The following is a 12,980-nucleotide window of genomic DNA, read 5'->3' on the forward strand; positions in this document are numbered from 1 at the left end:
ACACACACACACACACACAGAGAGAGAGAGAGAGAGAGAGAGAGAGAGAGAGAGAGAGAGAGAGAATTCTGTTTCAATTCCAAATACCAAAATATCAGGTAGTACACCCTCTTTTGTACCAGGTACCATTGTATTATAATGCTCCCATTCATATGGTACACACACAGACATACATACATGCAAAACATTCATACACATAAAATTTAAAAAATACTAAAAATGGAGCACATCACTCTGAACCGATTCCTAAGAGCTGGAGTAGACTACTAAACACATATAAGTCATCTCCTGAGGCATGTTTTAAGTCCTGGATCTGGGCCACCTTCACTCATCCCACCATGGCAAAGGGAAAACGTTTTCCCTTTCATATTTCTGTCTGGCGTTCACACTACTCTCACCTGCAGAAGTTTTGATTTTGTTATGGAGGTCAGTGTCCTACCATTTCCTGATGTTCTTTGATTGTTTAAATTCCATCTTTTTCTTCTCTCTGTTGCTTTTTTAAAGGGGTGGTTGGGTGCAATTCATAATCACCCCCTTTGAATTAGAAATGCTGATATGACCCAGCAGGGAATGTCACAGTGGTGATATTTGACAAACAAGATGACCATGAATATACCTGGATGAAATACTCAGCTGTAGCACTATCTCCAGGACACCCCCAAGCTCTGTGTGCAGACAAGCAGTCCTGATATATGAGCATCTCCTGGCCATTTTGTTTACAATAACTAGGAAAGAAAAAAATGAGTCCTTATTTGAGTGTGTTCATTCCAAGATGATAGTGCTGTAGTTTCCCCTTGCAGGTAGACTGAGTGACCTCCATCATTTACCATTTTTCAAGTGTCCTGAAGGTGCATTGGAGGCCTGGAGACTGAGATATTCATTGTATTGCAATGCTGTTGTCCTTTCCCATTTCAACTAATATAGTAAACTGAACTCTTAACATCTGAGTGATGTGTGTTTTCTTATAGGGTCTCACTCAAGCCTGTAACATGAACGAGTCACTCTCAGAACTAGATCTATATTCTGGAAGTAATGCCACATCATTACCATTATAATAAGTTACAACTTTGCCCTATCTCTTCCATTACCAGACTATTACTAGCTACTCTCCTTTTTTGCCAGAAGCCTCTAATTTATTTCTCTGCATCCACAGCTGACTGCCTTCAAACAGTGTTAGGTTGAATTGCTTTTAGTGTCTAGGCCACCCTCTGTGGGACTTGAGACAGATTAGTTTCATGCTTAATTGGCGGATTCTTTATATATCATGTCTCCTCTTATTAGAACTGTGCTCTATCTGCTAGATTACAGTTACGAAGGAGATTTGTGGTGTACTAGTTATCAACATGCCTGATCCCAAGGAGACAGGAACTTCCCTATGCATGCTAAGTTCTATGAAGTGACTTTACAACATATGGCTAGGGATCAGGTAATAAGAGAAAGCCTAGGATATATTGGGAGCCAGTCCCTTACGGCTCAGGTTAAGCTGTCTATGTTGAATGGAATCCCACATCTGAGTGTTCTGCTAAGTATAGAACAGTTGGGGGATCCTAAGAAGTACCTGGGTTTATTTTTCTGTGGAAATGGAACCCTGAGAATGACACATGGAAGGACTGTAGCCCAATCTTTCTTGCTCTAGTCAGTAACTTCTTAGTTCTGTGTACCACATTTCCAGCATCTTCTACAGCTGTCCCTGTCAAAAGTGAGAAAGAAAAGGGGATGAATTGGATCAGTCGAGAACAAACTGGGTCAGTCTAGAAAGATATGGAATGCTTTAATGAATACGTATGGTTCTTCTCCATTTGACCTTTTCACACACATGTGTGTTCTTTGGAACACTTAAACATAATCTGGTAGTCAAAATAAGAATAAAAACAATGACCTAGAAGCTATATCAGTAGAGGATCAGAGAATGAGCAGAGTCAAATGGGCCTATAGGTCACATGACTCTGGAGCAGCTACTCAAATCTGCTGCTGTGGTACAAAGGCAGCCAGGGAAATACAGTAAAAAGGGGCATTAATGACTAGAGCTATGTCCCAATAAAACTTCATCTAAATTTCTGTTCCCTTCCACACCCCTTTTTCTACCCAGTTCCTTCCATCCACTACCACCCATGTCTATTGTATTTCCCCCTCTCAGTGGTATTCAAGCATCCTCCTTCAGAAGCTATCTCTTACTCTGTTGCCTGCCTTTGCCCCCTTTCCCCTATCTGGGCTGCCTTGTCTAGACTTAATAGAAGATTATTCACCTAGTCCTACTGAAACTTGATATACCAAGGCCAGTGGATATCCACAGGAGGCCTCCCCTTTTTGAGGAGAAAAGGAGGGAGAGATAGAGTGAGAGGAGGTGAGAGGGAGAGACTGGGAGGAGAGAAGGGAAGGGAAGCTTCAATGGGGATGTAAAGTAAATTAATTAAAAACAATTTTATTTAACAAAACCAAAAAGCAGATAGATTAACAACCTAATCTGCTGATCCTTCATCCAGGTTCATATGTCTCCTCTAATTTTGTATATTTCTTCCTCACACAAATTATTGAAAAATACTGCCACAATTTACACTATTTTCTAGTGGCTTTTCATACTGAACTCAATTTTTAAATGTATATACTGGGATTTTTATTCCTCAGCTAGAAAATGCTATACTTTCTACTGGAGATTTATCCATGGGGGTGGCTGAGAGTGTCTTCCTTATTTAAAAAAAAAAAAAAAAAGAAGCATGTGAGGCTGGTGTTTATATTTATAAAGGTCCCCTGAGACCATACCGTCAGCACAGCTACCTCTCATAAATGAGGTAACTAAAGTGAGAGTCAGTAAAGATTTTTATTCAACCACAGAGTGAGTCAGGATGGTTAGTAAGTGTTTGCTGACCTCCTTACAAAAGGAACCTTCTGCTCATCCTCAATTGACCCAGAATATGTGCTTCCCAGGGAGAATTTCTCCCATGCACCTTACTCAGAGCTGGTCATGCATCTTTGGGGGAAATATAAGTCTAAAACTACCCAGTTTGAAGTGAGTCATCAATGGTTGGCAAAGACTTGAGATGATATTATTGTACCAGGAAAAATATAACAAGAATTTTTTTTTTTAGATAGTCAACTGAAAACAGCAGTGAGTTAGTAGGCAAGAGCCTTAAAAAGATCATGTAGAAGAATTAGCACAGATGTAAAGAAGTATTAGAACAGGTATAAAATATTCCTATCCATTTCTGGTTATGTGAAATTGCATTTCAAAGTTCATACCTATAAAGCAGTCATTTGACCAACATGTAGATTAGGGGAAGAGCCAAATATTATTAACTTTATTGCTTACTTTGTACTCTGCTCATACATACATATATGTGTATGTTTGCATGCATGCTTTGTGTGTGTGTGTGTGTATGTGTTTGTGCACGTGCATGTGTATGTATGTGTGTGTAGTAGTTGAAGTTATGTATAATGCAATAGAGATTTTTGAGGATGTGTGTTCCTATTTTAGTTTTAAATAGTGCTAGTATTGAGATTATGAGCAAGATAATACTTCATGGTATATTATTGAACATGTAGCAACATTTTTGGCCTGAATTCACTAGACAAAAGTAGCACACAACTCCAGTTATGACAGGAAAACATATATGCTGTTTTTACCAAGTGTTCTTGTGAACAAATCCATCCTCAAGCTAACTAGAACCCAAAAAGAATCAAGACAAAATTGTAAGGAAGGCAGTTCCCAGATTTTCACAAGCATCTGTGTCACCATGCTGGCTTGCTCAGATATCACCAAGCCCCAGCTCAATGTTTCCAATTCAGAAGATCTCCCATAAGACCCACCTTTAAAATTCTGTTTTGACAGGGGATGCCAATTGGTATGTAAATATGATGCAAGGTTCTCCAGGAGAATTCATGATGATTTGAAATGTGTTTCCTAATTTTGCTATCTACAATTCTGTTAAATAGTGAGCAGAGAGTTTGAGGTTTCTTCTGAGGTTACAGGTGATCCTTAATGATATATCAGAGTTTTGGGGAAGGGTTTTGGGCAATGCATTTTCAGGAGATGGTAGTCTGTGTTGGGTTTCTACGAGCCCTGTCTTCCCATCTGACACCTGATTCCTGCCAGGAGACTGCACCAGTTCTTGGCAAAACATTGAACTTCCTAAAGAAATGAACACCTACTGTTCATTGGGTTCATCTTGGGTCTAAAATTTACTAACAAACGAACCCAGTGGCTGAGAAGCAGAGATTCAGAGAGACTTGGAGGACAGAGTGACTCAGGTTGCCATTTGTTAGTGGTGATTATTAGAATTGTGGTTGTGTCTTCTTTCTTGTTTATTTGGACCAGTTGCTCTCCCATTTCTTGACTCTTTTCAGGTCAGACTTCTTGCTGTCTTTTCCTGCCCCTACTCTTTTTTCTGTCGCTGTCTCTGTCTCTCTTTTAAAATTTTGCTTAGCGTTAGAGATGGAGCAGTCTTGAGCTATTTATCAGTCTTATCTCCCTTGGACCTCTGTTAGCATTTCAGATTGTACATTTAATCCTCTTTAATTGATTGACCTCCTGGAAGCAGGCATCAGCAGAATACTAGCTAAAAGCACATCTGTAGTCAGGAAGAGAGGTTGCTGTAACTTTGTGGAGCAGGTACAGAGGTCACTGCAACCTATATAGACTTAGGAAAACAGAATTATATTTTACACCATCTAACAAAAATTTTCTAAGGACATTTGGTAAAGAGTCTGGAGTCAATTCTGAATGAGATATACTCATTCCAAATAAAGCAGCATCCACAATGGATGACCAGTGTTTATGATTCATCTGTTACCTGTAAGACCATCTCTCACGCAGTTATCCTCAAAGACATCATCACTCATCACTTCTGATGCCCCACCACTAACATCATCAACATTATCATCATTAACATTAAGATCAGTCTTTGTAGAAAATACCCTTTTCAGATGTCCTCTGATTTTATCTATTTCAATCAGTATACATCATTTAATTAAGATGTTATCATGTCTATGTTATATGGTCTTCACTTTTATAAAGATAACTTGAGAATCAAAGAGTTGAGAGATCTGCCCAATGTTACATGGGCAAAACAATGTGGAGCCTCAACTGTTCTCCACTTTTATGTATCCACATCAGCCACTTGTTTTAGAACCCATAGCAGATACTTTCTTCTTCCCTGATCCTTCTGCTGTACCCTCATTCAAGCTTCTCAAGAGAGTGGGTCGAGGACATTGTCAGCAGATGGCAATGACAGTCCACAATCTCATGGTTGTGATCTTGTGAGTTGAGTGGCTCCCAAAGGGCTGTTTCTCTCTGTGAGATTTCTTGAAGAAGATACTTAGTTTCTTCCATTCCATCAATCATTCAAGCAATATGTAGCACCACCCACAGAGAGTATATCCTCAGTGCTCTTTAAATAATAGTGGCCCTGGGTATAGCAAAAGGAGATCTTCATATAGAAAAAGTAAGCTAATAATCTTCCCAGAAAGACAGACACAAAATGCTCATACTGTGTTCTACTGACTACAAAATATTTTATTTCAAAGAAAGTTAATAAAATCCTCCCTTAACTGAAATTATATAGTGAATCAGGTAAGTTATACCCATCATTTTATGTGTTTGCACATTGCATTTATAAACAAAATGAAAATATGTTTTTCTTTTACTGTAGAAAGTCTGACCGTATTCATAATGATCTATGTTAGATGATACCATTCAAATTCTGTTTAGACTCTAGTGGCAAAGACAAGCATTTTTAAAATTCATAACCACACACTTCAATTCAACACATTTAATAATCATTTACTGAGCTCTGGTAAAATTTTTATATCCAAAGAGCCTTAATTACTAGGTTCTTTGAATAAAAAAAAATTAGATAACATGGCTGGCATGGAAGTGGACATGAAGTGTATATTATACAGTATGAATAACTTTTTATTTATAGTTGCATAGTATATACTAGCATTTTAGTCAACAAGAGGTAGTATATAGAAATAAAATCCTATAAAAATGTATCACTTGGTGACATCATTTCTGCTTTAGGCAGTAGAAGCCCACTGTGTGAGGTTTATACATTGACTATATCGCTCAGGTATATTGTGCTCAGAACACATTGTTGTCATGAGGAATCATGACTTAATGGGATTTCAATGTATAATACATGTGACAGACATGTACCTCAGTAAAATAGCTATGAGTTCCAGTCAGACAGACTTTGATTTTGGCCTTAAACAATGTTCTTGTCACATATACTTAATAGCAGAGAATTATGAGAAATTGGAAGACAATCACACTCAAAAATATATACTGAGTATTAACATTGTGACAGTCATGCAGCAGTGATACCCTAAACACTCTGTGCTCAAAGCCATGTCCATTGTAAGTTAATTTGATGTCATCCTCACTAAGTGACCCAAAATGACAAATTAGCTACTACTAAGAAATTGCTGGGGACAGTGATTCACAGCAGTGGGAGGACCCTGGCAAGTCTCATGCCAGAATTGTTATGTATGACTCAACATACATAACAATTACAATGACAATTACTTGACCCTGGACTTCTGGGTCTATCCATCACCAAAAGATGCAAAAGCTTGCCCTCACTGTGAGCCTGTAATTAGGAGAACTGTGTAAGTGTGGGGAGCAGAACTATGAACTACTTTGTGTAGAGAAAGTGGACTGGAGTCTTACCAAGGCCTTGTTGTGCAGAGGCATCAAAGCACCATCTACACATTGCTTTTCCTGTGTTATTGTCTAATGCTGAAGAAACAGTTCTATGAGAAGCCTAACAGTGACACCATGGAGAAATGTTTCAGCGCACATCTCCTGGGCATACATTTGAGAATCTCCACTTTGTTTCTGTCAGCTGCAATTTTCTGAAGTAGGGAATGGTGCATTCTGCCTTCCCCAGAGGCATCATGGAGCAAATAGAGAGTATGCCATTGGGGAGTTCTTTCTTTATTCTTGATTTTTTTTTGTCTTGCCCCTGTATATTGTTCCTAAAGTCTGACCCAAGAGCTTGCAGCATCCCTTGGGTTATGTCAGCCATATTAATCATAATATGGCAGACTGAGCATCAAGCAGCTGAATCTGGGCTCATTTTAGGAACTGAGTGTGCTGATAAATAGTCATTATTGATAAATAATGACTTAAGGACATTAGATAGGCAGATGTTCCTGTACCATTCAGGATTTCTCCTGAATGCCCTTGAAGATGATAGGCAATGTCTGCTGATTTACCACTCGTCTTTGTTTTTAATATCAAGGAAGAACCCAGATTGAAGTGATTGCCTTGGCAGCATCTTCAGTGATGATGGGTGAGGAGTTATTAAAATGTACAGCTGTGCTCTTTCTGGAACTACATTTTGCTTATGTTCAAGAGGCTTATAAGAGGCACCAAGGAAAGCGGGTAGAAAGCAACTACCAAATTGTGACAGGAAATCAACCACTGTGACAGGAGAAACCAGTTCTGTTTGCCAAAATTTACACATATTTTCACAATCGACCATGATGGCAGTGCCTGCCAACCCAGCCAGTCCTTAGCTCGCACCACTACTTTCAATTATAGGAACAAGAAGAGAAAGGACTGACAGACTGTAGCCCCAAAGTATGCATAGCCGTGTGGCAGATGCTCCATGTGTAACCCACACAACAGGCTTCAGAGAGGGCAATTTGTTTTTGCCTCTTATTACAAGCCCCTTTTAAAATAAGAGACAAAGGTCATACATTTTTAGGAGCTAGTGCTGTTATTTTACTGTACTGTAAGGAAATGCTTTCATGGTCATCCTACTGAATTCTATAACAATGACAGATCATTTGTTTTTATGGGCAATGACTTACTATGTATGCAGTCTTCCCTCATTCCATCCACCCCTATTATTCTATATTTACAAGGCACAAGGGCTGACAGGGTGGCTTAGTTAGTAGAATATTTGCCTGAAAGTAAGGCATGGTAGTATATTTCTGTAATGACAGTAATTAGGAGACAAAAAGGAATGAGATCTCTGGTACCCACGTGCCAGACAATATAGCCTAATTGATAACATCCAAGCCAATGAGGGGCTCTGTATCAGAGAAAATAGCTGAGGCTATCTTCTAGCTTCTACACTTTGTGATCACACCTGCCTACAAGCACACATATGCACACATGCATACTAGTAAAAGAGAAATAAGTATGACAGGATTCATCACATAAGCAATATTATTTCATTATAATAGTCCTTTGAAAAATGTTAAAGGAAGCTTCTTGCCTCACAGTGTATTATTGAAAATGGGTTCAGAATAGTTAAGTAAGCTGCCGCAAGGTCAGGGACAAATGATGCAAAGCTAATGTGTTTATCCTCCACTTCATTCCTTCTGTAGACACATGAGCCACAGGAGTTTATTTTCATGGAAGCCACATATTATAGATTCAAGCCTGGGCAACTATACAGGTCTTTGCCACAAGGCTTCCATGACCACTAATGAACTGAAACTAAGCAGTTAGCCATGGATTATAATTCCACTGTGGTCCCATGACAAATTACAAGGAGGTGATGATAATGAAATCTTATGACTACAAATAAAGAGAACACATCTGAGGTCTAGCACAGCTACATTTCCCACTGTAGAAAGCAAAGAGAAACATCAGAGTGGGGGTCTACATTGGATTGACAACGTACTACCAGGACTAAGAAGACCTTTTGAAAATTCAGGTTCTAGTGACAAATGTGTGACACTTTTAAGATCAGGACCAGATATTTATTCTGGCAAAGATAAAATCATTTCTTGTCCTAGATCTATTATGGATCTTGCAGAATATCTTCACAAGAATATATCTTGTTGGTCAACTAACTCAATGAGCTAGAACTGTCCTTTGCTTCCTCTGTCATTGAAAGCTTCATAGCACTAAGGTTTCTGTCCCCTTTACAACACTAATACTGTTTTCTATCTATGATTAACTAGTGACTCAGAGGTGAACTGAATCACTGCAGGCTTTTCCATGCATACAGGATTTATGTAGTAGTTTCTCATGGAAAAACCACAATGCAATAAACAACCCACATTTGTAGGGTGGGCAGAGGAGTAATGGCTTCAGTTGTGGTTTCTTAACTCATCCAGTTCTGTCATTCTGTAAGCATACAATGATTCAGGCTTTTATAGCCCTGCTTATTTTTCTATGAGGGCATGAACACCCACCTATGCATTCATTCCCACATGCTTAAAAAATGAATAATGAATGCCACCTCTCTGAGCACATAAGTAATACCATTTCCAAATTCCCGGAGGATCAAATAAAAAAAAAAAAAGATGAAATGAATCATATTATTCATTATGGGCATGAACACTGTAACCAAGACCTTATCATCATATTCCCCTTTCCATACATAATTCTCCGTGCTAGGTATATTGTTAACATAGACAGACCAAACCAAACAAAACAAAAACAAGATCATAATAATACAAATAAAGAGAGATTTTGGAATTGAATCTGCTTAATAAACATGTGGGGAGGCATTGGGATACTTTTTATAGGGTTTGGAAAATGAGAAATGCAGGCAAGAGTTCATATACCCGAGCATGCTTTGAACACAAAAGAAGCAACAATGTCCACTCTGGGTCTGCTTTCCTGAGTACTGAAAACAGGATGCATCTGTCAGTTGACATTATTACTTCTAAGATGAAAACTCTTAGGTACTGTTCTCTTTCTCAATCAGCTTTGAGATGCAGCTATAGAGTTAGGGACAAAAATGATAAACGGCAAGTTGAGGGCAGCATACTTCCTGGGAAACTAAATGAACTGTACCAAAAAATGATTTCTTGTGTCCACCACACAAGAAATCCTAATTTATAACACTAAGTGCTAATATTATCTTTATATATTGAATGAATGGATGGATGGGTGACTGGCTGAATAGATATAGGTGGATGCATAGATGTATGGATGGATGGATGGATGGAAGGATGGATGAGTGGGTGGGTAAAAGGATAGATGGATACTAAATCTGAGCATCCATAAATATTTCCCAGAACTTAAATGATATGGACTCTGGTCTTTAACTACACCATTCTTCCATTCTCCAGTCCCCTTTCTCCGGGGAAACAAATAGTAGATAAAAAATGCTGATGACAAAATACTAAGACTCAATCTTTTCAATGTCAGAATGACAGCTAAATCTTATTACCATCAAGTGCCCAGCCTATTAGTAATAAGCCAGACATGTATGGAGATGAGCAAAACAGTCTCTTCTCTCTTTCTTCATCCCCTCTGATACTCTGCAGAGCTGTTATGCTTTTCCAGAAGGTTAAAGAAGCTAATTGTATCTGACCAGGAAAGCCACTTTCATTTTATTTCATCTTGAATACCAATTCCAACTCTTAGTCATAACGAATTATTAACAGGAAAGAGTAAGAGTTTTAATAGCATTGTTATGTATGGTTCAGCATTTCCAGGCATTTCCCCAGAGGTGAATGATCTCATCTCCACCCCCACTGTCGTCTCCATCATCTTCATTCTCATTGCCATAATGTTCCTCTTCTAGAGTCCATTGTAATTTCTGTCTCCAAAGTCATTTTGAGCTATTGATGTTGCCTTGTACTGTATAGCATAAGTGACAGAATGAATATTTTATCTCTAGATTAACTGAACAATAGGGCTGCAAATCTGGGAAGCCACATGCTCTAAAAACTCCCACTCCATTTCATTGCCCTTTGCTCAAAGTACCACTTGAGTGTGCTTTAGAGCTGCAGAAAACATCATCAGTGATTTGGTCTATATTGCCCATTCTCTGCCATTGGCTTATAACTTTTCATTACCCCTCCCCTTGGCAGTGACTCATCCTCCAAAATGTGCATGCAGGCTAATAGTATTTCTTTGATCCTGCATCCAAATTGTGAAATATTTTAGGATCTAGTGTAGTATTAGCTCCTCCTAGGAGACAAAACCAATCCATCTCACAGAAATGAACTTTTCACTACCATGCCTCACTGTCAGAAAGTTCTGCCACAAAAGCATCCACATTGACTGAAGGCTATTGAATGGTCTAACTTGCACTGTGCAGCCAGTGAGAACATTTGGGGGTAGCTTTATACTATTTTTTTTATGTTCAGGATGAAAGCCCATGGAGAAATATCGGATACTATTATTAACTTCATACTGACAGCTCCCTCCGGGCAGCTACAAGTTTATTGCTAGTTGGAGGATCAGCTTTAAAGGGAGTAAGCCCAGGAGTCAGTGGCAATCATGCCCTTTGTGTTTCTTTATTACAGGAACAAGGGAAAATTGGAGTTGTCTTCAATATTGGCACGGTTGACATCTCCATCAAAGAAGAGAGAACCCCCGTTAATGATGGCAAATACCATGTTGTGCGCTTTACCAGGAATGGAGGAAATGCCACACTTCAGGTGGACAACTGGCCAGTGAATGAGCATTATCCTACAGGTAACATCTTCCCTTTGGCCTCCCAGGATCACCATCCTTTGCCATTATTTATCATGATTATCATCAAATTATAGGCAAAGAGTACATCTATGCCTTTTGTCTGAGAAAGGCAGTTATTTCTTTAGGATTAAAGCACTGTAGGAAGCTTCTGGAGACTTACTAGGTATGCACTGAATATCTTGTTTTACAAACCTTAGACCAATGCTTCCTGACTGGTTCATACTGAAGATAAATAACCTAAAGTTTCTAAGTAAAAGAAAGGCCATTACCCTTGTTGTCAATAATCACAAGATGCTGAACAGTATATCTGGCTTGTGTGGTGCTAGGTTGTAGGTGTGGTTGAAGGGATAGATGGCAAGAGGTGACAGCGAGAATGTACCAGCAAGTTTATTAAATGTGAATTCATGATCATTAACTCAGGGGAGCAATGAGAAAAACTGAGAGTAGAATTTCCTTATTTATTTGAATTAGCCAAGTACTTTTCTCTCACTCCCACTAAGCCTGTGTTGCTCTTTAGAGTCTGGTCCTAGCAGTGATTTTCCTAGGAAGCATGCTGGCATGGGAGATGGAGGGGCTAATCATGCATTTAAATTTCAGAGTCCTGGAATGTGCAGCAGCAAACTCCCAGAGCCAGATGGCGAATCAAGGGCAGGGAGAGAGGAGATTGGCTTCTTTAAAAGGACTCATTCAAATAGTCCCTTAGCTTTTTCTCTCCTCTCTCAAGTCTCCCACCAAGAATCCTGAACCCTGGCCATAAAAGCACCAAAAAGTGAACTTAAATACCCAACAAAATACTGTTACTCCATAATTGCAGTGCAGCCTAATGGACAGATAATGGAAAATAGCTCAGGAGATTGCACTTGTCACTAACATGAACAAGAAGCATGCAGAACTCACTGTCTGATGTTCAAAATGCCCCCATTTTGGTCTCTATTTTCTCTCACTTCCTCAGCAGTGAGATGAGCATGCTGATAAAGAAGCCTAAATTCCATTTCCAGGATTCTGGGCATCTTGGTTAATAATTAATTGTCATACCTGAAAGAAACAATCACAGGAAACTTGTACACTTGTGGCCCAAGACATTTTCTCAATAGCTTAAAGGCAATGATTGAGATTTTATGCTTTGAATCAGTATTACATTTCTAAAATTCCAATCAATAATGTGTACTGTTTGGCTCTTCCATGATATCCAGTTTCTCCCTATTCCTACTTTAAGAATTGTGGATACAATTCTCCCAAGGCACTGAAGGTATAAATATATTAATTAATTAATTAATTACCCCATCTACTCATGTACCTGTCATTCCTAGATTTTCCCCCCAAATAGCCAGCTCAGCCAGTGATAGAGTTCTGCTAGTATTTCTTAGATTTCCCCCTCCCAAAAATAATGACCTCATGAGACTATGTTTTGAGGATTTGAAAGAAGTCCAAGGTTACTGTGAATTTTTATCAACATCCAAATTCCTTAGATACTAATAGACTTTATTTTCAAGTGTATGTTGCTTAAATCTAGGGATGTGATGGTGGGGTAAAAGAGGGGGAGAAAAAGTGAAATAGCAGAGACATTAAAAACTGTTCATTTATTTGT

At 38.8% G+C, this 12,980-nt stretch overlaps 1 protein-coding gene across 29 annotated transcripts in view; it reads left to right on the plus strand.

Annotated features, from left to right (window-relative positions):
• Nrxn3 (neurexin 3) overlaps positions 1 to 12,980 on the plus strand; it is a 1,683,426-nt gene that overhangs the window by 1,506,664 nt on the left and 163,782 nt on the right. For all 29 annotated transcript variants that reach the window (XR_004114172.1, XR_004114173.1, XM_031355959.1 and 26 more), the window contains one exon: positions 11,221 to 11,392. Coding sequence is in view for 27 of the 29 variants with exons in the window: in XM_031355959.1 (XP_031211819.1) it covers positions 11,221 to 11,392 (172 nt within the window). In the remaining 2 variants the exon portion in view is untranslated. The remainder of the gene's footprint in view (positions 1 to 11,220; positions 11,393 to 12,980) is intronic.

The sequence above is a fragment of the Mastomys coucha genome, unplaced genomic scaffold, assembly GCF_008632895.1.
Source record: "Mastomys coucha isolate ucsf_1 unplaced genomic scaffold, UCSF_Mcou_1 pScaffold6, whole genome shotgun sequence".
Lineage (NCBI taxonomy): Eukaryota > Metazoa > Chordata > Mammalia > Rodentia > Muridae > Mastomys > Mastomys coucha.